The sequence below is a fragment of the Balaenoptera physalus genome (genome assembly GCF_965194825.1).
Source record: "Balaenoptera physalus genome assembly, chromosome: 3".
Taxonomy (NCBI): domain Eukaryota; kingdom Metazoa; phylum Chordata; class Mammalia; order Artiodactyla; family Balaenopteridae; genus Balaenoptera; species Balaenoptera physalus.
The window spans coordinates 149,655,311-149,680,067 of NC_138890.1; the positions used below are offsets into that span (position 1 = coordinate 149,655,311).

At 37.8% G+C, this 24,757-nt stretch overlaps 1 protein-coding gene across 1 annotated transcript; it reads right to left on the minus strand.

Annotated features, from left to right (window-relative positions):
• Positions 1-1,337: 1,337 nt before the first annotated feature.
• Positions 1,338-24,515, minus strand: TARS1 (threonyl-tRNA synthetase 1). The gene is made up of 19 exons (XM_082455382.1): positions 24,109-24,515; positions 20,375-20,455; positions 18,326-18,516; positions 14,698-14,821; positions 13,027-13,148; positions 12,411-12,528; positions 11,937-12,001; positions 11,776-11,854; positions 10,590-10,736; positions 9,348-9,446; positions 7,852-8,018; positions 6,703-6,865; positions 6,463-6,600; positions 6,031-6,108; positions 5,814-5,914; positions 5,615-5,719; positions 3,997-4,069; positions 2,316-2,430; positions 1,338-1,874 (listed from the first exon to the last, which is right to left on the minus strand). Exons 1-19 carry the CDS (start codon positions 24,124-24,126, stop codon positions 1,726-1,728), a joined length of 2,133 nt encoding a protein of 710 aa, XP_082311508.1. The 5' UTR covers positions 24,127-24,515; the 3' UTR covers positions 1,338-1,725.
• Positions 24,516-24,757: the final 242 nt, after the last annotated feature.

Genomic DNA, 24,757 nt, shown 5'->3' on the forward strand with positions numbered 1-24,757 from the left:
TTTTGTAAGATTTATGAAGCTCCTCCAAGTATTTCAAGAAAATTATTAATATACAAGCCATTTGTTGCTTTAAGTGTAAAATAGGTACTAAAAAAATCTACGTAAACCGTAGTTGGTCTTTGGACTACGTTATTACAGAAGCCATTTAAAATAATGCTGTAATATGAGTTTTTTAAAACTGAGGAAAAATCCAAACTAAGATACTGTGAATTAAAAAAAAATAAAAGTCAAATACAGTTTTAAAATGAATCAGAAATTTTGGTGTCATGACTTAAGAGTGCAAAGTTCCGGTTCAAATACAAAATTAGTTTCCCAAGGATAAGCATAGAAGTTAATTACAAACCTATCAAAGGCTAAGTTATAAGACAGTCATAAGCAAGGCTTAATTATGAAGTTTCAGGAAAAAAAAATCCCTATGATTAAAGATCTTATCTCCTTTATTAAAGTGAGGATTAATTTATGCAAATGGGCTCTGCTTTGAAGTTGACCCTAGCAAACAAACTGCTGGAGTTACTGGCGAACTGACAAGATGTTGTCTTTTTAAAATAACTGAAGAGGAATTGATACGTATCCACATAAGAAATTCCTTATTTTGTGGTGTTCTCCCAAACACCATTCAATGGTTTAAAAAAAAAATCATAAATTATCTTTTATGAGACAACAGGGAATTTGTATAAAGGATTCTATGGCCCAGAACAGTCTGCCATAAACACACATTTCTCTTTTTTTTTATTGAAGTGTAGCTGATGTACATTATATTGTACTATTATATTATATTGATGTACAATATCATATAAGTTACAGGTGTACAATATAGTGATTCACAATTTTTAAGGTTATACTCCATTTATATTCATTATGGAATGTCGGCTATATTCCCTGTGTTGCACAATATATCCTTGTAGCCAATTTTATACCTAATAGTTTGTACCTCTTAATCCCCTACCCCTATTATTGCCCCTCCCATGTTCCCTCTCCCCACTGGTAACCACTAGTTTGTTCTCTATATCTGTGAAGCATGCATTTCTTTGAAGACTCATCCTTCTTCTTAAAAATTTGTGCAAATCTACTCTAAATTAGCTTCATGGTTGGTTTTAATTTGTTTTAAAAGGTTTGTATCCCAAAACCGTTAAGTGACATTCCTACACGATGTCACCTTATGACTGAGAAGCAGGCACCTGGTTCATACCCCAGTTTGAGAACAGCAGTACACTACAGATTTTACCCCTCCACCCAACTTACATCATTTGTATTATAAAAGATGAAAGATAAATATTGAATCACGCAATTTGTTCCAGGTAGGTTTGCATGGACACAAGGGACAGAGCAGTTGAAACTTACATGAATGAAAGTTTTTATTTCTATATCATAATCCAATTCTAATCTTTCTTTTCCATTAATCAAATTTGAAAAAATTTTATTTTAGCTGTATTAAATTTACAAAAACATTCTTCCACATTACATCAGAGCATTCCTGTTTTTATTCCAGTGCTCAGAAATTTAATGAATAAAATCACTTTACTGTGTCACTTTTAATTACCTCCCTCAAATACATATTTTCTAAAATCTGTCTAGGTCAAAAAAGGTTGATCCTGCAGCCATCTCTGCGGACTCTGCCAAACTATTCCAAGGTCAGTAGAAGCTGATGTTTTCAGTTGCACAAAGTTACTGTTAAGGAGACATGATCATTCTTTTCCATTGAGCCAATGTGGGCAAAGTTCTTCCTTAAAATTCTTCCTCTGCCTGTTTGCTGCGGGACTGCTTGAGCCGCTGGAGCCGCTCGATGGTCTCAGAAATAGTATGTTCTCCGTGCACCTTGTTATCTCTGGTACGGATATTGACAGTGCTGCTGGTTTTCTCTTTCTCACCAACAACTAAACCAAAACCCACAAAGTTTTGTTAGGTGAAAGGACTCCTATTGAATATGGGAACAGAAATCCACCCTGTAGCTTCGGATTCATTAAAATGTACAGGTGACCAAATCTAGTCATTAAAAAACAAAACAAAAAACCCCAACTCACCATTCTGCAACGACTAGAACTGCTGTGTTTACCAAGTCACTTAATCCAGCCAACTTAATAAAAATTCACCATATGAAAAAATAGGAGGTGAAGGGGAGATTTTTAGACAAACCTTTCAGGATTACTCTTTTTCAAACCAAAATGTTTCTTTGTTACATCAACAGAACAAACATAAAGTTTGAGATCAGGACTGGAAAGAACTACTGATGACCGCAGTTCTCTTCAGCCTAAGTCTCAGCATTTCAAGTTTTCCTAAAGGTTGGCAGGTTTCCTTTGGTGAGTCTCCTTTCTTACCTAGGATGAAGTTATACTGTGCTAACTGTGCGTTTCTGATCTTCTTGTTTAATGTACAGCCCGGATCCAGATCAATGTCCACCATGAATTTAGCATTGTGGAATTGTTGCCGTACCTATTTAAATAGAGATACAGGATTCTTCAGATCTAAAATCAGAATTATATTTTGATCTTAAATGATTTTATTTAGCAAACAATTTGGATAACCATGCCAGCATTAAAAAGGAATGTTAATAGATATACTGAAGCATATATTATTGTGACTTAGAACTACAAAACTATATACTCTGCTCGAGAGATAAATTGTGAATTAAATTAACTAGCTTAAATTTTCCATCCATCTGACAACCAATTACCACTAATATGACAAAAAGATCTGAATGAACCATTTTTATTTCACTAATAGGTTGTTGTGCCTTAGTGATCATTAACCAATGAACCTCCTGGGATTTTGTAAGTATGCAAATTTCAGAAGGGTTCTTACTTAGTTTATTAGAGTGCCAGGATAAGACTACACTCTCAACTGTAACCTGTTTTAAAGAATAAAGCACCAGTGTCTATTTTTTTTTTTTTTAACATGAGTCCTCTGCACATGTGAGTTGAGCTATTCTGTAATTGGGGAGGAAGCCTGGTAATTTTAGGCTGTTTAACAACTGTGGTCTCTAGTCATTAAGTATCAATAGCAGCGCTCACCCTCTCCTCCACTCAATATAACCAAAATCCACCCCACATAATTCTAAACGCTACCCCACCCCCAGATGGAAAGGAGAAAGTCAGCACTATCTCCAGTTGAAAAGTGAGTTAACTAATACAGACTTTTTTCCTACTGTGTGAGCTTTCTTAATGCAAATATGATAAAGTAAAATCCATTAAACATGGAGCAGAGCTGATTCTGATCATTTCTAACTAAAACTACCGTGTGCAGTAATAGGAACACAGTATATCTTGAATGGTTTGCCTATCAGCTGGTTTAATGATCATATATTTCTTAAAGACAGTTGAGACCCGAGTGCAATTTATTCTGATGACCTGAAAACATGGTGGTTTTGATGTTACAATGTTATTCGTTGATACTTAGATTTTTGTCTGTTTTAACTAGACAATTTATTACTTTGCTAGTTATGAAACAATGCTTTTTTTAATAACACAGCTTTTGATAATTTGAAATTCCTTAGTATGAAATTGTTGCTATAACAGAACAAATTGTTCTAGAATTTAAGGTATGAAGTATGAATGGATATTTGTACATCTGTTAGTAAGGTAGCTTTTTGGTAGGTAAGGCAAACATTGCTCTGTCATGCCATTAACCTGAAAAAAATGTTTCAAATTAAAGAAATGTGCATAGAAACAAAGCAAAATTACTGAGTCAAAGGGCAGTTTAAACTGCACTATGCATTTGAATTTACATGTCATACTGAGGCATTTGCTATTTACTAATGCTAAAAACTAAAAAATACAAGTATGTACAAAACACTCTCTAAATTAAGTCTACTAACCATGGAACCACGTAAAAAAGCTTTAAAGAGGTAACATGATCTACTGAGGCTTACCACAGACTGAAAATAGAAACATTTCTCTATATCGCAAGCAGCTTGATTTACCAAGAATACACATAGTTTATGAGATTTGAAAAGCTGAACGACAGCTCTTAAATTTAAAGTAGGTCATACATAAGGATTACCTTTTGGGCATATTCATCACATGTTGGTCCCACGGGAACTACCATTACCTGGCGAGGAGACAGCCAGAAGGGCCTTTAGAAGAAATTAAAAACATTTAATGTGGATTTGGGCACTTTCCTCAACAAGGATGGCACATTTCTTAGTTTACTCTTCAGTACCATTTCCTGAAACATGCAAGGGCCACTTTAAAAAACTTGGCTTTTTTTCAATATCCAAAAAGGACTAAAGGGAGATTCAGGAGCAGAAAACTAACCCTAAATCAGGAAAATCTGTAACTAAGATTTGTCTTGCTAAGCAGATATAGCAAAGCAAACAGAGGGCAGGGACTACAGCCCACAACTCAACACATCAGGTAACAGAACACCATATGCCTGCTGCCAGAGGGCTTAACACAGATTAAGAAACACTTAGTGATACAAGTTATTTTACTCAAAAAGTTATTTTGTTCAAGTGTTATTACTTTTTCTTCACTGGGGGACAAAGACTGTACCTTCAGTTTATTCAAGATCCATTTTGCAGGATTCAACAAATTGGAACCGATAATAACTGGTGATGGTACTTGGTAAAAATGAGTGTGTTTTCACTTCTTATTAAAAGGTGACCCCATCCGCAATTCTACCTTTCAGGTATTTCAGGTGTCCAACCCCTCCCCAGGCGGCAGACATCAGGCCAGTGTTTCTCTTGGTCACTCTTCTATGTTCAAGTTGTTTTGTTGCATTAGGGAAAAGGCTGGAGTAGGCACTAAATTCTACCCAAACTGTGGGCTTTCCCCCACCTACTACAGGTTTTGTAGAGCAGTTATCTGAGGATCCCCCTATTCTCTAGACTGTGCATAGAGGATATTGCCCACATTTGATCTGATTTCGTGAAATACAACTAAAAGGAGGTTAGCTTATTTCATTTATGTATGACACCGCCACCCCACCCCATGTCTGAACTAACCAAATTACAAATGAAACCGAGATGACTGCGGTGTAGTCTGTCAGGCTGTACAAAATGGGTGTTTTATAACCATGTGCTGTTTTCAACTGCCTTTACAAAATGTGGGCCCAGATAAAGCTGCTTAGAAAATAAAATGCAAGTCATGTGCTTATATCTTGCCAGCAGAAACGTAAGCTTCTAGAAATAGGACACAGAAATGTTGATCAGTTTAGAGTCTGTACTTTCAATCAAAAAAAACCCTTGGCTTCTAAAGAGTCTAAAATACTTGTTTATTATGATCAGCAACACTGAACAAAGTATTGCTAAAAGCCTACTCTGGTTTACTCAGACAAAAACATCAAAGTTTTATAAATTCCCAGAGTTACGTGAAAAGCAATCAAAACAATAAGCTTCTTAACTGAATAATAATTCCTAGTTAGAAAGCATTTATATAACATTCAAACAAATCAAGTGCTAAAATAAAAATAATTACTCATAACAAACATTCGTAGAGCTAAAAAGTTTGGGTTTAGATTGTGATTCCTTACTTTTTAGTGAACACTTATCATTAATTAGAAGTGACCAACTAGAATCATTCTTCCTTTCCATCATATAACTAAATTGGACAGCAGACATTTCTGACAGTCACTTTACACGGTCCAGAAAAAAACAGAAGGAAACAATGACAAAAATTACCATTTGCCCCCATAGTTTTCAGTGAGGATAGCAATCATTCTCTCCACTGACCCCAAGATGGCTCTATGGACAATCACTGGCCTTTTCTTATCATCACCATCATGGCTAGAAAGAAAAGATTTGTTTTGCTTTATTATATATATATATTCCTTTATATGTCCTTGAAGAAGAATATTCAGAGCAGACACTAGAAACTCACCTTACAAAAGTAAGATTAAATCTAATGGGCAACTGAAAATCCAACTGGATTGTTGCACACTGGTGGTATCGACCAATGGCATCTTTAATCTGTATGTCAATCTAAGAAGCAAAGATTGGGTTGTATTAGGGTTGAATTTTTTTAAACTTATTTTAAAGTAATCTCTTCTTCACCCAAAAATGAAAGACATTACTCTCAAATAGACTTTGGTACTGACCTTTGGACCATAGAAAGCTCCATCTCCAGGATTTAATTCCCACTTTTCACCAAACTCATTCAGACTATTTTCAAGTTGCTAAGGATAAAGCAAAATGATTTTAACTTTTGTTCAAATGCAACTTCTTCCAGCCTAATTTGAGACTAAAAATACTACAACTACTTTCATGCATCACTATTCTTTGTTTTACCATTTTGTCCACCTAGACATACTCATACACAAACCCCTTTAAAGGTTACAGCTTGATGACTGAAAGAACATTCAACCATTTCTGAAATATAAAATCATAGAGAAAAAAAAACTAGCTTATACAAACCTAGAAACCATTTCCAATTTTCTTTTGCTTTTATCCATTTAAAGAGGCTTTACTTTCTCACATTATGGCGCAAGCCAATTTCAGTCAAATAATATTGAAGCACGCTGAAAACTTACTTTCTCGGCTTGATTCCATACTTCAATATCTCCAAGGAATTTTTCCGGGCGAGTAGACAGGTTCAGTTTAAAAGAAAACCCAAATATGCTATATACTGTACGCAGAAAATCCAAACAACCTTTTATTTCATCCTCAATCTTTAAATTAAAAAAAAAAAAAAAAAGGGACACAGCGGTAATTAATTTTCCTCAAGTTTTGTGACACTTCTTTTCAAAGTGTTTCACCCCAGAGTCTCATACCTGCTCCATGGCACAGAATATGTGAGCGTCATCCTGCTGGAATCTTCGCACCCGAGTGAGTCCTGTGAGCGCTCCCGACAGCTCATTCCTATGAAGCACCCCAAAATCAGCTACTCGCAGAGGCAACTCTCGCCAGGATCTTGGCCGATGATCAAACATAAGGCTAAAGAAAACAGAAAAGTAAAATCCACTGATATTTAATTTCACAAGAATAAAACTGCTTCTGTAATACTATAAGGAAGGCTGTCAAAAAGCTACTGGTTCTAGTTGTTCACACAAACAACACTTTTCAAAGTCTGGGCTTCATACAACAATGTAAGCACTTGCATGAATAAAGTAGCAAATAAATTATAATACAACCATCCGTAACTAAGAGAAAATAAAAAATGTATTCCCATACGTCTGGAGTCATAGCCTTGTGCTCAACCACTATTAATTTGAGGACTGCCTTTAAGGCTCATAGTTTAAAGAAAATCTTAGCTATATACAAATCATTTCTATCAGCAGAAACTAAAGTCTGTACTTTCTTGTTGTTCCCAAAAGTGCTTCAGTTCCCTCTTAGTCTGAAAGTGCTTCAGAAACTCTGAAGAATCTGGGAAAACTCAGAATGAACTTGACCTTGGTTCCCTGACCTATAAGCTAGTCCCCTCGTGGAGACTCCTCTGTCTCACCCCTCTGCCCTTGAGGTCTTGCTACTGGGAGCAGTGCTAAGAGAGATGACGCAGCTACCTACAGCCACAGCTCTCCCTAGTCTGCCGCCACGCTGCTCTTCACCCAACTTTCAAGGATAGAAAGTGAGCGGCCTCAAGGCAAGGAAGATTTTCCAAGGAGGTCAATTCATCAGCAGTAGATTTTGATACATGTTTCTTTAAAAAAAAAAAAAAAAAAAAATCTGCTGTGCCCCACATTCAGTCTCCCCTGTTCTGTATCCTGCCTGTTCACTGCTGCTACCCCAGTTCTATTCTTGAATATCTGTAGATCTGAGGATCTAGCTGGGCACAGAAGATGTTACAACACCACAATGATGATGCATTTAAATACTCTCCTGATTACATAATTTGTTTTTTACAAAATACTTTCAAAGGAGGGAAAACAATCTAGGACTGATTGCCAAGAAATCTTTGATAGAAACTCAAAATTGCGGAATACCAGTGTCCTGGGCAGTTCATGGGTTTCAGAGCAAACAGCTCCTTCTCCACCTCAAAGGAGAACATGTTGTCGCTGTAGTGCTGCCAGTGGCCCGAGGTCATCCAGAGTCGGCTGTTGTAGATGTTTGGGGTGACCACCTCCTGGAATCCTCGTTTCCTATATTCACTCTGTTAGAAAACAAATACAATGCCTGTGTAAGGAATAGATGCTTATACTTCTGGTGGAAGTAAAAATTTCAAGAGCAATTTTATACTATCTAGTAAAGATCAAGATGTACATCTTATAGTCTAGACGCTCCACCTGGAGGTATACACCAGAGAGGAAGCTCCTGCACATGCACATAAGGAGGACACTGCAGCACAGCTGGTAATACGGGAGAACGGGAAAGTACATCAGTTCCCCCAGGAAAGAAGTGAACACTGTGGTAGTTGTATGACAGACTCATACTTAACAACTGGAAACAAACTGGATCGGTACCTATCTAAAATGAAAATCACAGTGCAGACTGATATACAATGAGACTTCATGTATGTAAGTTTGAAGCACACAAACAAACACATAATTTAGGGTACATATTTATGGGGTAGATGTAAAAATAACATGGACAAAAAGGATCCATCCATGCTAACTTCTAAATAGTAGTTTCTTCCAGGAAAGGAGGGAAATGGATCAGAAAGGGGTCTCAAAGGGGAGGTTTTTTCCCCCTTACTATATACGTATTACTTTACCTCAATTAAAAAATCTGAAGCAAATATAACCCAATGCAGTTACGTGTTAAATTAGGTGGTGAGTACAGAGATGTTGGCGGTATTATTCTCTATAAATGTGTGCTTGAAACACTTCATAGTTTACAAAGAAAAAAAGCAATGTAAAGATTAACTTGCTTTTTCTAGGAAGATAAAATTGAACGGTCAGGGCTTCCCTGGTGGCGCAGTGGTTGAGAATCTGCCTGCCAATGCAGGGGACACGGGTTCGAGCCCTGGTCTGGGAAGATCCCACATGCCGTGGAGCAACTGGGCCCGTGAGCCACAATTACTGAGCCTGCGCGTCTGGAGCCTGTGCTCCTCAACAAGAGAGGCCGCGATAGTGAGAGGCCTGCGCGCCACGATGAAGAGTGGCCCCTGCTTGCCACAACTAGAGAAAGCCCTCGCACAGAAACGAAGACCCAACACAGCCATAAATAAATAAAAAAAAAAAAAAAAAAAAAAAAAAATGAACGGTCAGAAAGCCACAGTGTAAAGGGTGTAAAGGGTTACAGGCCCCACTTCAAGCTCACCAGCTTGTCTCGTGCGTACACACCCACGTATGTGGACAAGATCATGTATTAGGGGGAAAGAATTTTTTAAACATTTTATGAGACCTAATACGTCCATTTTCATTTATTATTTGAAATGTTTCGTCTCAAACAAAAGATTATCTTTCCCTTTGGCAGATCTTATTTAATAAAATCAACTTATGTCTTAAATCTACAGAAGGAAGTAATGAATATGGTTTACCCTGATGAATTCAATAAGTGTATTATAAATGTAGGCTCCCTTCGGCAGGAAAAAGCAACTTCCAGGGCTGAGTTCATGGAAGAAATATAGTTCTTGGTCCTGGGTAAAACAAAAGCAAAAGAAAGTTTATATATGTATATAATATCAACATAAATTTCAGGGTTCTTGAGTTCAGAATATGGTCATGATGCTTCATATTATAATTGGTGCCATTCCCAAATCAAGGAAAACATGTCGACATTTCTGGTGTTGCGGGTGCTTTACCACTTAGCACAAGTACATTCTCTGACATTCTCTGACTGTTACATTCCTGAATCCAGTCAAGTTTCCAAGAGTCACATGGAGCAAGGGTCTTAGTTCTCTTCTACTATGCACAGCAGGGGTTCTCAGAGTCTTAATTCCTCAAAGCTCAAAGATTCTCCCTCCCTTTTTTTCTTTCTTTTTTTTTTTTTTTAAAGTAAGAACAGCAGGAAGGAGACTGAGAAAAAGACACTGATAATGAAATAGAAGATGAGAAGAAGTTGGCTAACTTTGGGTCATGGTGAAAGAGGCACACCCTCCTACCTTCTTGCCCACCAAATGCCCAAGTCCTCAGGGAGGGACCCCACCAATTGTTGCCGGCCTCCTTCCTGCTGGATCTTATTTCAGGCAGTCAGCAGCACAGGACAGTGGATGCTGCCTCCTGCTCAATCTTCACAACCTAACAGCCGTGACCTGACGCCCAGCACAGAGTAAGCACTCTTCTAGAAGGGAGTATTTTTACCAAACCTAACTGCCAGCTTAGAAAACATTCAGGGGTAGAAGAATAAAGAAAAGGACACCACAGAATCCATCAATGACTTGCTGTGTCATCTTGGGCAACAAGCAGATGAATCCTCCTGGGACTGAAGTTTCCACATCTCTAAAATAAGTCAGTGAGACCAGGGGATTTCTAAAGCATCTCCCGGCTCTATGAAATGCTGCTATGCTGCTATACTTTTTTTAAAGAAAAATGTAGGTCATCAGCATTTGTTCTCAATAAAAGGAGTAGTCAAAATGAACTTCTGTGCGGTACTGAACACACTCTAGAAAGATAAAGTGGACAATGAATAAGTAATTTACAGCTTTCACAGGACAGTACAATAACTACTGAAAGCTACAGCATCTCTGCAGAAGTAAATTCCTGGTACGTAATACAATTTCAATTCAAATGAAAATAAAGAAAACTCAGTCTACACACATCATTATTCTTTTTAAACATACCCTTCCAATTTTCCTATGATCTCGGTTTTTAGCCTCCTCTTGGAACTTCTCCCATTCTTTCAACATTTTAGGATCTGGGAATGAAATGCCATAAATTCTCTGCAGAGTCTCCATATCTGCCTTGCCTTCCCAGTAGGTGGAGGAATTCTGAAAAGAAGGAATAACCATGAGATAATATTCAAATTTTTTTGAAAAATAGATTTATTTATTTATTCATTTTGGCTGCGTTGGGTCTTCGTTGCTGCACGCAGGCTTTCTCTAGTTGTGGCGAGCGGGGGCTACTCTTCCTTGCAGTGCACGGGCTTCTCATTGCAGTGGCTTCTCTTGTTGTGGAGCATGGGGGCTGTAGAGTACAGGCTCAGTGGCTGTGGCGCACAGGCTTAGTTGCTCAGTGGCATGTGGGATCCTCCTGGACCAGGGCTCAAACCCGTGTCCCCTGCATTGGCAGGCAGATTCTTAACCACTGCGCCACCAGGGAAGTCCCCAGATTTTTTAATATCTCATTTATTTTAAGAGTTAGACGTTTTTTCCCACAGTCACATCATGAGTCAAATTCATATTTAGTCCTTATGACAAGAAAAATGGCACAAAAAGTGCACACATAGTAAGGCCTCGCTAGGGTGGTTGTACTCATTCCACAGCACAAAGCTGGCTGCTTAATGCCCTTGAAATTGCCCAGCCCTCAAGACCCACTCACACCACAACTCCACGAACACGACTGACTGCAGGGGCATCTCCCACAAGATGATTCAGCAAAAATGGAAAACCAACCAACCAGCCAAAGAAAAAAAAAATCTGACTGGCAGGATTAGTTTGGTTAAAAAAGAACAACTTGGGTAATTACTACCTTAGACATACAAAAGGCAAGGGCACACACTCCTACAGTGAGTCTCAAAGCTTTTAGAGCCACGATGGCCCATGACTGTGATTTTGTAAATCCTCCAAATCTCCATCCCCGTGTGCTCTGGTGACGAGTGGAGTCACTCAGTCACTGCTTGAGAGAATTTCAGTTAAAAAAAAGGCTAGTGACACGTAGTGCCCACAGTCAGTAGGCAGCACGAGAAAAAAATCCACCCTTAAATATGCAAGAGAAAAATGGCTGAAAAGAGAAATGAATGCAAGTTTAAACATACATCTTTAGTAGACAAATATGTTTATATAGCACCTTCAAAGTTACATTGCTTACTTTGTGTATTTTCAAAGTCTTGATTTTGCCAGTGTGTCTGACATGAGGACCCCGGCAGAGATCTATCAAGGGGCCACACCTAGAGATAAATTAAAAGGAATTTTAACATAGACTTAAAATGACATATACACCAATGGTATTTAATGACACGATATTCTCACCTATAGACTGTGGTAGTTGGAGTATTCACTTTTTCGTTCAATATCCTGCATTTGAACTTGTTGTACTGAAAACAGGAAAAATTATTTTTTAAATAACCATCCTTTAATTTTTACTTCTAAATACTATAGCTAAAATACAATTCAAAGTACATCTAAGCACCGTATGAATATAAATATCAGTATTTCATGTTTTAAAAACATTTAAAAACTGTTAAATTTTTCTAAAGAACTTAGTTCACTAAGCCCCAATGTGCTTTATTTTTTTAAATTAATTTTTATTAGAGTAGTTGCTTTACAATGTTGTGTTAGTTTCTGCTATACAGCAAAGTGAATCAGCTATACATATACGTATATCCTTTTTTTTGGATTTCCTTCCCATTTAGGTCACCACAGAGCATTGAGTAGAGCCCAATGTACTTTACATAACATTAATGAGTGAAATAAAAGTGGAGGCCATGTTACAGTTCAATTTACCTTAAACATTTCCAGTAAAGTTTCCTTCTTAACTTCTAATCTTTCAAAAGCTTGTTTTTCTTTAATGATTTTCTTACATAAAGCCTCCAAAGAAGAGAAATCGTTGCTGGACACACCCCTGAAGAAGAAAATATAATTAATCTCTTTCCATTCCATTCCACTCACACTGCAGCTTGGGGGAACATTTCTTTAGAATACTTCAAGGGTTTTAACATAAAAAATTAGACCCCTGCATCATTTATTAAGAATTTAAAACTAGACACTTTTTATAAACTATTTTCATATTTTCAGTGGCTTTGACCTTGGTCATCATGAAGACCATTCTAACTAGTGAACACTCTTCTAACTTTATAACTGGGTTTAAAGAACAGGAGAGGTCCAAGCTTCATTTTATTTCCCGACATAGCTTAGGGCTCCACCTCCATTGATCTAGAAGAGAGCTCTCTACTACTTCGTGAGTTACTACAACACTTCAAGTTTTGTTAGTGGGAGTACTTGGTGACTATGAAGCAATAAGTTTTATATCATTCCTCCTTAATTGAGAACTCTTTAAAAATAATGTATGGACCCATAGTAATTCAGATTTTATTTTTCTTTATCCAGTTACATAACTTACCCTTCTTCAAGGTACATGTCGTAATAGAATCCATTTTCTATTGGTGGACCGTAACACAAACACCCACCATAGACTCTTTCCATGGCTTCACCCATTATGTGAGCACTCGAGTGCCAATATACCTGAAAATCAAAGAAAAATGGGATGGTTTGAGTCTGGGCATACAAGCTGTAAATTAATTTGTTTGTTTTGAAAGACATATAAAGTTTATTATAAATAAACCTAAGACGTGAAAATCTAAATCTACAAATCTATAGATTGCAGTGTGATTCTACTCAGAGCCAAAATAATTTAAAATGATTCTAATTACTAAATTGTATTTGTACCTTAGAAATTATCTGGTTTAGTTGTTTTCAAACTAATTAAAATACAAATTTAGCATCATTAATTAAACGGGATGGATTTTGTTTCCTGAAAACAACAGGCACTCACAATGTGACTGTCTTATGAACTGCCATGGCCCCAGGGTCTTTTGAGTCAATCCCTGGAACTGACTCAAAATATGAGTTGGTGGTCTGGAACTGAGCCCGCAATATCTCTGAGGTATGCCTGTATATTATATATAGATGTATATTTATCCTTCTGAAATAAAATGAAAAAGTGACAAAATTCAAAAAAGTCCCTAAGAATAAAACTAGAAGATGTTAAAAATTCAGAACACTATTATTTGACCTCATTTAATGCTTCTTGTTTAAGCAGACATGGCAACTGTGATAAACAATAACAATTTCCAGTAGTTTATCTTTAAATTTCTCCAAAATTAGTAAAGGCTATGCTCTGGCCTTTACTTGGCTGTGGAACATCACTTAAGAATTATATCTGCTTTTCTCTTATTGGCCCCAAACAAAACTAAGATGGTACAACTTGACCCTACAATACAATTATAAAACCAAGGACAAACACACGGGCCTTGAAATCAAAAGGTAGTACTTGGTTTTAAGGTGGTAATTCAGATGAGACAGAATATACCCAAAGCAATGTTTTTAAGATTAATTAGTAAGGTACCAAAATAAAGACTTTAAAAATTCTCATAAAAACTGTACACCTGAAATTAATATTGTGCATCAACTATACTTCAATAAATAAATAAATAAATAATAAGTAAAATTAAATTCTCATAAAAAACTTAAGGACTCCAGAATACATTTGAAAACCACTGATTCACATACGTAAGTAAACCATTGTCACTAAAACAACGTATTTTACTTCTTCTTATATGGTATTCCATCATGGGGAAATAAGGAGAAAACTTTGCGATCAAATGCAGATTGATTTTTACAGTGCTTTCAGCAGATATGCATTTTAAGGTAAGAAAAGTACAGAAATCAATTGCCCAATAGGAAGAGAACTTTAAATCATGTTTGAATTTGTTAAATATATGCATCTTGATTAAGTGTTGACTAATAATGTAGAAAACAATTTTTACTTGCTTAATCAATTTTTAATAAAATTCCCAGCATTTTTTCCCCACTGAAGTATCTAAAGTAAAATTAAACTTGAATAAGTGCACTTCTTAATTTTATAAGACAAGCACTCTTACTATGTTTCCTACATGAAAGACAAAATGAAGATTTCAAATATGACAATGAGACATCAATCAACTTTAGCCACCCATTGGCTTTAGTAATAAGCTGGAAAAGACTGCAAATGTGAATCTGAATAAAAACTTACTGCTTGAGCTTCCTCGTCCTCAAACTTGAGAAGCTCCAAGGTACAATCTTCCTCCAGAGGACGGTCTAGGTCCCAGACGACTTTATTCACTTTAGCAATAACAGTGTTGTCAGCCAGGCCTTGACTTTTTAAAAAACATACACACATGTATAAAAACACAAGACTCTAAAATAGAATTTTCTGCAGCACAACAGTTAATTTGAGAAGAAGAACAGGAAAATAAACATTATATACAGGCATATCTCTCCTTTTATTGCACTCTGAAGATACTGCATTTTTTTTTTTTTTTTGTGGCAACCCTGCATCAAGCAAGCCTATTGGCACCATTTTTCCAACAGCATTTGCTCACTTTGTGTCTCTGTGTCACATTTTGTTAATTCTCACAATATTTCCAACCTTTTCATTATTATTATATGTATTTGTTACGGCAATCTGTGATCAGTGATCTCTGATGTTAGTACTATGACTCACTGAAGGCTCAGATGATAGTTAGCATTTTTTAGTTATAAAGTATTTTTAAATTAAGACATGTACTTTTTTTTAGACGAACAACTGCACACTTAATAGACTACAATATAGTGTAAACAACTTTTATATACACTGTGAAACCAAAAATTCATGTCACTTGCTTTACTGTGATACTCGCTTTATCGTGGTGGTCTGGAACTGAGCCCGCGATATCTCTGAGGTATGCCTGTATATTATATATAGATGTACATTTATCTTTCTGAAATAAAATGAAAAAGTGACAAAATTCAAAAAAGTCCCTAAGAATATAACTAGAAGATGCTGAAAATTCAGAACACTATTATTTGACCTCATTTAATGTTTCTTGTTTAAGCAGACATGGCAACTGTGATAAACAATAACAATTTCCAGTAGTTTATCTTTAAATTTCTCCAAAATTAGTTTTCCATAAAGCCAAGCTATTTAGATTCCAAAGGAAAAAAAGGGGGGTGGAGGTACTTCTAAATAACTCCTCTCCTTTTATCTTGCTTGAAATCTATAACAGATCTTTCCTTTGAGAAGCAATGCTAATCTCAGAATTCTGCAAATGCCTAAGATGATATTAGTTATAACAAATATACAGGTGAAGTGAAATACTATTTAATGAAACATTTTATAATATGGATAAAATGTCATCTAAATATACAGGACACAGTACGAAAGACAACTCTCTCCTCAAGTGATGAGATGTCAGACCCACCAAGTGTAGAAGTCGCAGGAGTTCTGAGGAGGGGAACGCAGCACAGGTCAGAGTAGTCTGGACAGGCTTTAAAAAATAAAGTAATGGGGGATGAAGCATCAAAAGATTTGGACAGGAAGAAAAGGAGAGGAGATGGCACTTCAAATGTTGAGAATGGGCATGGATGCAAGCAGAGATATAAGTTAGGAGAGGTTCAGGAAGCTGCGTGGCTCAAGCAGAATTGAGTATAGTCAGTCAGATTATAGATGTGAATGTGCAGCTAGAGAAATGACAGTCTATAATAGTCTAGCAGTTTCCCGCCTCAAATATTTTCAAACTAATATGTTATGACACTTACACCGCAATAAAAGTTTTAATTCAAAAAAAGAGAAAATTAGTTTTCCAATTGGCCACTTGATAAATTACAACATACTCTGAAGAACAATATTGTAGCACGTAGAGAAAAAGTTCTTGCACTAACAGGAGCCTGGATTTTAGTACTGACACAGCTACAATCTCATTGTGCAACAACGGAGGAATCTTTTAACCTCACCTGCAAAATTCTCTCTCAAGTGAAAGGCTGAACTGATATTGAAAGGTCTATCTAGTTACTTATGATCTCACATGGAAACTTGCTTAACATTACAACTTTCTTACTTCCTTTGGAGTAAGGTAGAAGTACTTTAGGTAGAAGTACTTGTCAAATTAACAGCAACATTCCATTCCTTTTGTAAGAAGGCCAGGGCATATATCAGTACATAGCTCGTGGGCCTAACTGCTCCGACTCCCACCAGTTGCATAGTAGGCTTACCAAGAATCAGCTGTGATGGTTCCCAAATTTGTTTATGTACTTGTTATTTTATGTCTTAGGTTCAACAATATGAAATTGATGATAATCAACCTTTTTTTTTTTTTTTTTAAAGCATCCCCAGTGACCAATGGCTGAGAATCCTCCTATTAATTTAATTTAATTTAATTTTTATTTTTGGCTGTGTTGGATCTTCGTTTCTGTGCGAGGGCTTTCTCCAGTTGTGGCGAGCGGGGGCCACTCCTCATCGCGGTGTGCGGGCCTCTCACTGTCGTGGCCTCTCCCGTTGCGGAGCACAGGCTCCAGACGCGCAGGTTCAGTAGTTGTGGCTCACGGGCTTAGTTGCTCCGTGGCATGTGGGATCCTCCCAGACCAGGGCTCGAACCCGTGTCCCTGCATCGGCAGGTGGATTCTCAACCACTGCGCCACCAGGGAAGCCCATCAACCATTTCTGACAATTCATATATGATTTCATTTGTTTCAGCTCAATATGTAATTACTATAAATAAATAGAAATATACAAGTAATACAACGAGGGAATTACAGTTTCTTGGTTTGAATTACATTCAAACCAAGTTGAATGTTTGGGAAGGCTTGATAAAGGGAAGTCACTAAAAAAATATTGTCAAGTCAGGTGTGGATGAAACAACTACACAAAAATCTGGAAGGATTCTGCACTCAGATGGCTTCTCAAGTGTGTTAAGATAATGTAAAAGTTTAATTAGCACTCCACCCCCCAAACTTTGGCCTTATATACATATTAGTGAATAAATGTATATATACGTGTTAAGTTAAAATGTTTAAATGGCGGTTGGCAAACTTTTTCTGTAAAGAGCCATATAAATATTTTAGACTGCAGGCCATACATGGTTTCTGTTGCATATTCTTAGTTGTCTTATTTATTTACTTTTTTTAGTTGTCTTATTTTTTTCAAACCATTTAAAAACACAAGAACGATTCTTAGCTCTTGAGCTGTACAAAAACAGGCTATAACCAGTTTGCCAACACTTGGTAGAAGATACATGTATCAATTTATGCCTTCCCAACTTTATCACTTTTTTGATAAACTTACCAACTATTCATCCCAATCATATTAGATTAGGAAAGCATTTACTCTATTACGAAGTATGCATCTAATTCTCAGTTACCTGAAATAACTTCTCCCCAGCCCAACAAAAGTTTTAACATTAGCGTTATAAAAATAGTACATTTTTTCATGTGTTAGTTTCATATATTTCATATATAGTTTCATAATATATTTCATATATTAGTTTCTTAACTTTCCCATTTTGAGATGAGCTACCTTCATTTTTAACTTTAAAACTGAGACTTTTTAGTCAAAATAGGTGAAGTACTCTCTACTTGGTTATGTGACATTTTATGATCAAAGTAGAAGAACTAATTATATAAAATCTTTTGTAAAATAAGACCAAAGTTGACTCTTTCAGATATTAACTTTGAATCTTGACTATAAAGCTCTACATTATTTTGATTTTTTAAAAATCCCAAATAAGGTAAATTAAACAATAAAAACATTGAACAGGAACATAAAAATATTATGAGGATAAAATTTGGCAAGATAAAAAAAAGTTTAGTTACAAACAACAGAAGGTCAAGACAGGTATAGCTTATACCTAATTCCACAAGCAATTTTATATGGTGTAGTTTTCCAGGATTCTGCATCCAACTGTTTACCATCAGGCAGGGTGACTTTAATTGGCTTGCTATCTTTTTCTGCTTTTTCTGCCAGAATGGAATCGTGGTCTGCTTTTAGTTTATTATACATCTCAAGACGTATGCTAATATATTCAGGCCAAGGATTCAACTGCAAGACAACAAATGAAGAAATAAATGATCAGTACACTCTTGCTTTCCTTTTTAGAAGAGTGGAAGAAATAATAAAGACAAAGTTTATCTTATATGAAGTAGTGCTTTTATTGTTTTTCCCTTATACAAAATTTCCTTCTCATTTCAATCATATTTTTTCTTGGCCTTCAATTTTTTAAATGGAAGAGCCTTAATATCTTTATAATTCCCTCCGACCACAGTCCTTCCCTTTCCTTAGTCATTTAGGTGCTCTTTGGGGGCTTTTCATTAAATTGTCACAGGGGTCCATAATCCTCAATGAAGAAGCATCAATAAATTAACTAAAAGCTCAGAGCCTATCATTCTACAACCCTGCTCTGAATCCCTCAGGCCAGAGCACATTACCTGATCGCACATACTCAGACATCACTACAGTCCTACCCACCCACATGACCATCTGTATCTTACTGCAGTTTATCTCCACCTCCATTTGGCACTTCCTGATCAGAAGAACTTAGTGTCAAACTTAATTTATTCAACATTCATGGAGCAGATATTCTCTGTGCCTGGCTCTGTGGACGCAAGAGAAGAATAAGACCTGCCCACTGCCCTTAGAAGGGGAACAAGACAAGTACACAAATGATGGGAGCATGGAGGAGGAGGAAAGGTCTTGGACATCTCACTGTACACTTTTTTTCCAGACAGATCATTTAAAACATATATAATCAACCACATGTCACATGCACAATTCTCTATTCAAAAAAGTCCTCTAATTATAACCTTTGTTTCCTATTTCCAGGCTAAATCTCAAGCTGTAACAGAACAGCATGTACTACTTGTATTAAAAGTACAAAAAAGAAATTAGGGAACATATGCATTTTCTTACTTACTTGCAAATTCTGAAATTCACAATCAACAATTTCCCACAATTACAGTGGGATATAATGGACAAAACATAACAGAAGCGGTTATGCAGGGCTCTTGGCAACACTCCGTGATTCTTGATCACCTACAAACTTACCCTAAATTAAGTGGAAGCACTATAAATTTAGCAATGCAACATTTATAAAAACAACTCTTTAAAGTCAGTTTACTGTGCTGTAGCATACTTCTTAAAAGCCTATTCCTTTGTCTTGCATTCTGGTCGTTTTCTAAAGAGTCTCTAATAAAACGGTTGCAATGACAAAAGCAAAAAGTCAAGCACGGTTCACAGCAGTTCAACTTCAAAAACTAAGTAGGAAGACAAGCTTAACTGCCTCCTAAAGCAAGACCCAGGAACCAGGTCAATTCTGGGATGACTCTTGAAATGCCAGTTCCTTTTAGTGTGAGCCTGGTGAACTGAAAGCCTTTTCTCTACACTTGAGAAGCATCAAGGAGATTTGTCCTGGCTTAAAACCAAACTCCAGTGGCAGGTCCAGGTGGAAACAGTGCTAATGGGGTGAAGGAACAAGGCTTTCTTTGGTTTCTGTTGTAGTCAGTAAAAGCCCAAACACCAAGTCTCTTAATGTCTCATTGAATGAAATGGTCAGACAGCTAGCATTTGACCTGGCAACTAATTACCACAGTCCTCTTTTCACCAACTTTTGTTCTCTCTAATATCTAATCCCACAGATTACCTTACAATCATACTTCAGTTGTTTTCATATCTAATCCCACAGATTATTTTACAATCATACTTCAGTTGTTTTCCTTTTTCAATAACAAGTAACTGCAAGTCTTTCTTCCCCTCTCAGAATTTCCTAATTCTTCTCCCTGATTTTTCCATCTAGTGCCATCTTATAAACCCCACGAAAACCATTAGAATCTTGCATAGGATGAGTCTGAGACAGCTCCCTGCCTCTGTCAATCTTTGATGACACAGCCCTGAAAACATTTACCTCTGCTCGACCTCCATCCCCAGAGCCTTCTTTGTTCTTCTTCTTGCTTCCTTCCTTTCGTTTCTCCTCACTGGCACCTACCTAAATAAGCAAAAAAGACATGAAGGTTTTTCATTTTAATCTCATTTGACACCCATCCATGCTGCCTCCAGAAAAGTTTTGAGGATGTTATTTTAGCATCTCTTTTTTTTTTAAGTGGAAATCTGATTTTGAAAGACTAGAAAATTTCACCACTGTCAAAGACAAGTTAACAACTTACAATAAAGACAAGCCCTAAAAAAGTAGAAGAGTTACTTGATAATATTCAAGTCCTCAAATTTCATTCATTTTACCTGTTCACATGACTCTCGCTTCAGGTTTGAATGGACATATACTAAATATATAGCTACAAGAAGCATGCAATTTATTCAGCAGTATTTTCAGAAAAAAAAAAAACTCTAATGCAATATATATCCTTCCATTCCACAAGTACTACCCAGAGCCTCTGAGCTCACAGTATTTTTTTTAAAACCCTGTAGAAGAAGCAAACATAAGACCCAATCCCTACCATGAGCAAACTTAATCTCTTTGGGGAAACTAAGGCATACATATGTGAGAAACTCCTGGAGGAGAAAAGAACACAGCTGTATACTCTGATCAGATGTCAGATAAGCTAAGACGCCAGTAACTGTTAGGGCTTTAAAGGACTTTAAAGGATGGAGAAGATTTCAACAGGCTGGATTTTGAGAATGGAGGAAATTTCTTTCTAGGTGTACACAGAAAATTATTGTTGGAAATGTTAGAGAGAGAGAGAGAGAGAAAATTACTAAACCTTTTAGGAAACACTGTCAGTTAAGACAGACGAGGGCTTAGACAGAAGCAAGCACTAAAAGTTACCATAAAGATGTGGACTTCAATTAGAATTCAATTCAATTCAATTCCAGGAAGTCATAGAAAGTTTTACAGTAAGTCCTGTGCAAAAAGGCAACCAATGGTAAGAACTGGTCTTACCAGTGGTTCTCAACCAGAAGCAATTTTGCCCCCAGCAGACACCTGGCAATGTCTGGAAACCTTTTCAGTTGTCACAACCAGGGGTGGGGAGCAGGGGGAAGGTGGGGAGGGCGGTGTGGTGTGGTATGTACAACTGGCAGAGAGTGGGTAGAGGCCAGGGAGGTTGCTAACCATCCAACAACACACAGGACAGATTCCCACAACAAAGAATTATCCAGTCCATGGTGTCAAGAGTGTTGAGGTCAAGAAACACGGAACCACATTATGGGATACTCCAAAGAGTATCTTCTCAGAAACAAATTACTTACTACTTTGTAACTGCTCAGATAGAAACATCCTAATGCAAATTTCACTACATAAAGTTTTACAGTTTACAAAGTTCCTCCACAGTCACATCTGATTCTCATAGAAACACTGTGAGATGACTATCATTATTATTCCCATTTTATAAATAAGATTAAATTTTTAAAAAGTTAGATGATTTTTCTAGGTTCAGAAAACCTACAAGTGGCAGGAAAAAATGATACCCACCCAGATGTTGACAGTGGTCAGCTCTAAGGGGGGATGTTATCATCAGCAGTGAAGGAGTTTTGAGGGTAGAACTGGGGATGTGACGGGGGGACTTTTGTTTCATATATTTTTTTGATCTTTTGAATTTTTAAAAAAGTTTTATTAAGATATATTTCTGTACCATAAAATTCACCCACATAAAGCATATAATTCAATGGTTTTTAGTGCACTAACAGTTGCCCAACGATCACCAGGATCAATTTCATCACCCCAAAAGGAAACCATGTATCCATTAGCAGTCACTCCCTGTTCTCCCCTCTCCCCAACACTTGGCAACCACTAATCTTTCTGTCTCTACAGCTTTGCCTACTCTGGGCATTTCATATAAGCAGAATCATTCAATATTGGTTTTTTGTGACTGGCTTCTTTCAGTTAGTATAATGATTTCAAGATCATCCATGTTACAAGTATCAGTATTTCACTCCTTTTTATTGCCAAATAACATTCCATTATTTATCCATTTATCCCTTGTGGACATACTGATTGTTCTTTTCAATTTCATAAAACTTATGACTTGTATAATTTAAAAAACAACACAAATTTTAAAAATATGACTCCAAATTTCATGTTGAGCTAACACTTCCCCCACTCCGGAATTCATGATTTAATGAACTTTTAAGGTTCATTTATAGTCAATAGATGAACAATGAACACACCTTAAGTCCATTCTAATCAAGTAAAGTACTAACCAACATTATAAGCTTACCTGCATGCCTTCACCATACTATATGATTAATGTAACTAGTCAAATATAACAGGTGAAAAGAAGGGTAAAAAGGGACTTCCCTGGTGGCGCGGTGTTTAACAATCCACCTGCCAATGCAGGGGACACGGGTTTGAGCCCTGGTCCGGGAAGATCCCACATGCTGCGGAGCAGCTAAGCCCGTGAGCCACAATTGCTGAACCTGTGCTCTAGAGCCCGTGAGCCACAACTACTGAGCCCACGTGCCACAACTACTGAGGCCCGCGCGCCTAGAGCGAGTGCTCCACAACAAGAAAAGCCACCGCAATGAGAAGCCCGCGCACCGCAACGAAGAGTAGCCCCTGCTCGCCACAACTAGAGAAAGCCTGCGCACAGCAACGAAGACCCAGTGCAGCCAAAAATAAATAAATAAATAAAATAATTTTTTAAAAAAGGGGTAAAAATTAATTGCAAGTCTGTATAGATTTAAAACAGAAAGAGAGGGAAATAATTCTATTTCTCTGATTAAATGCTTTTGGTTCTGGTCATATGGATATTTGCTAAATGAACAGGAATAACGGTAAAGAAGAAGAGAATTAACATCAAGGTTTTTTGTCTTCTAAATACCTCTACATTTTACAAATGAGGACAATGGCTCAAAGAGAGTAAGTAATTTCCCATTTGTACATGGCTAGTAAATAGTAGAGCCAGGGCGTTAAAATGGATCTCTCTGGAACCCTGAGGCCCATTTCACCTTTCCTATAACAAGTGAAATCATGATGGGCAACTGTTCTTTACTTCCAATGAAAACAAAACAAAAATGGGCGAGTTTAGATGTTATATGTCTACGTAAGAGCAATCTAAAATTTCAACCCAAAAGTTGGTACACAGAAGATTGGAAAGATGTTCCTAAGCAAATTATGACACTAAAGGGAAAGTCCAGAGGTGAAATGAACATTTATGAATGGGATAAGGCATGCCTCCACCACCACGCAGGGAAGTGTGTAACCTTTCTAGAGTTTGTCAGCTGGGGTCATCCGGTCTCCATTTATTATAAACCACCCTAAACTTGGGCAGATCTCGATGACTTGGTTTTCCCTTCCTTAAACTGGGGCTTTTTACCCGTACGTGGTTTTAAAAGTAAATGAGGCTCTGCAACATTCTTCCCGACTAAGGTGAGCCACAGACCCTAGTCTAGGAGTCCGAAGCCCTAGATTCTAATTATGTCTCGGCTTCTAATTAGTTGTGTGGCTCTGAGCAAGACACTCACTCAAGGTCTCAGTGTCCTCATCTAAAAAAGGATGGACCCAGAGACGATCTTAAGCCCCGCCCTGCTTTATCAATTTGAGATTCCTCTCCAAAGGGGGCCCTGACTTGTCCGGGAGCTCCATCGCCCGCCTCGGGCTTCTCCACCCCCTCCCTCCCCCGGCTGGGCAACACGGGTACCAGGAGGGCCCCAGCCCGGCCAGCAGGCTCCACTCAACCCACTCACCGACTTCTCGTCTCCCATTTTCCCTGAAGGGCTACTGGCCTTCTCCTCGGACACTGGCAAACCACTAAGAGAAAACTAAACCCCAAAACTTCGGTCAGGAGGAAATGACAGTGGTCGCCAGGCAGAGGTGGGTTGGAACGCCCAGGAACACTGCGCTTGCGCCACGTGGCCGGGAGGGACCAGCTGATGCAACAGGAAAGCGCCCAAACTCCGCCTCCTAACCTGATGGATGACGGGCAGCTAATCGACAACGGGGAATGGCGGGGCCTCCTTTCTCTAAACCAAGCTTGTTGGGCGACAACCCTTCTAGGAAATCAGGGTGCGGCGGGGCGGGAGAGGAAACTACACACGCTAAACCTGCACTCTCTGCCCGCGAGGTATTGGGCCTTCCCCAGATCCCAGAAGTCCGCAATGCGCGTGCGCCTTCTTTGGTCTGACTCGGCTTATTATTCCAGGGCCTTTTCGGCCACCGTAGCGAACAAGAGGGGCTAAGTCTTGAGCTTCCGGCAAGTTTCCGGCAAACTGAATACCGTCCCTGGCAGTGGGATGAACACCGGAATAGAGGCCGAAGTTCCCTGCTGCTTCGGCGTCACCTGACCTGGTGTGACTGCTGAGTTCTGGGGACTACTCAGGGCCCCGAAGTCGGTGG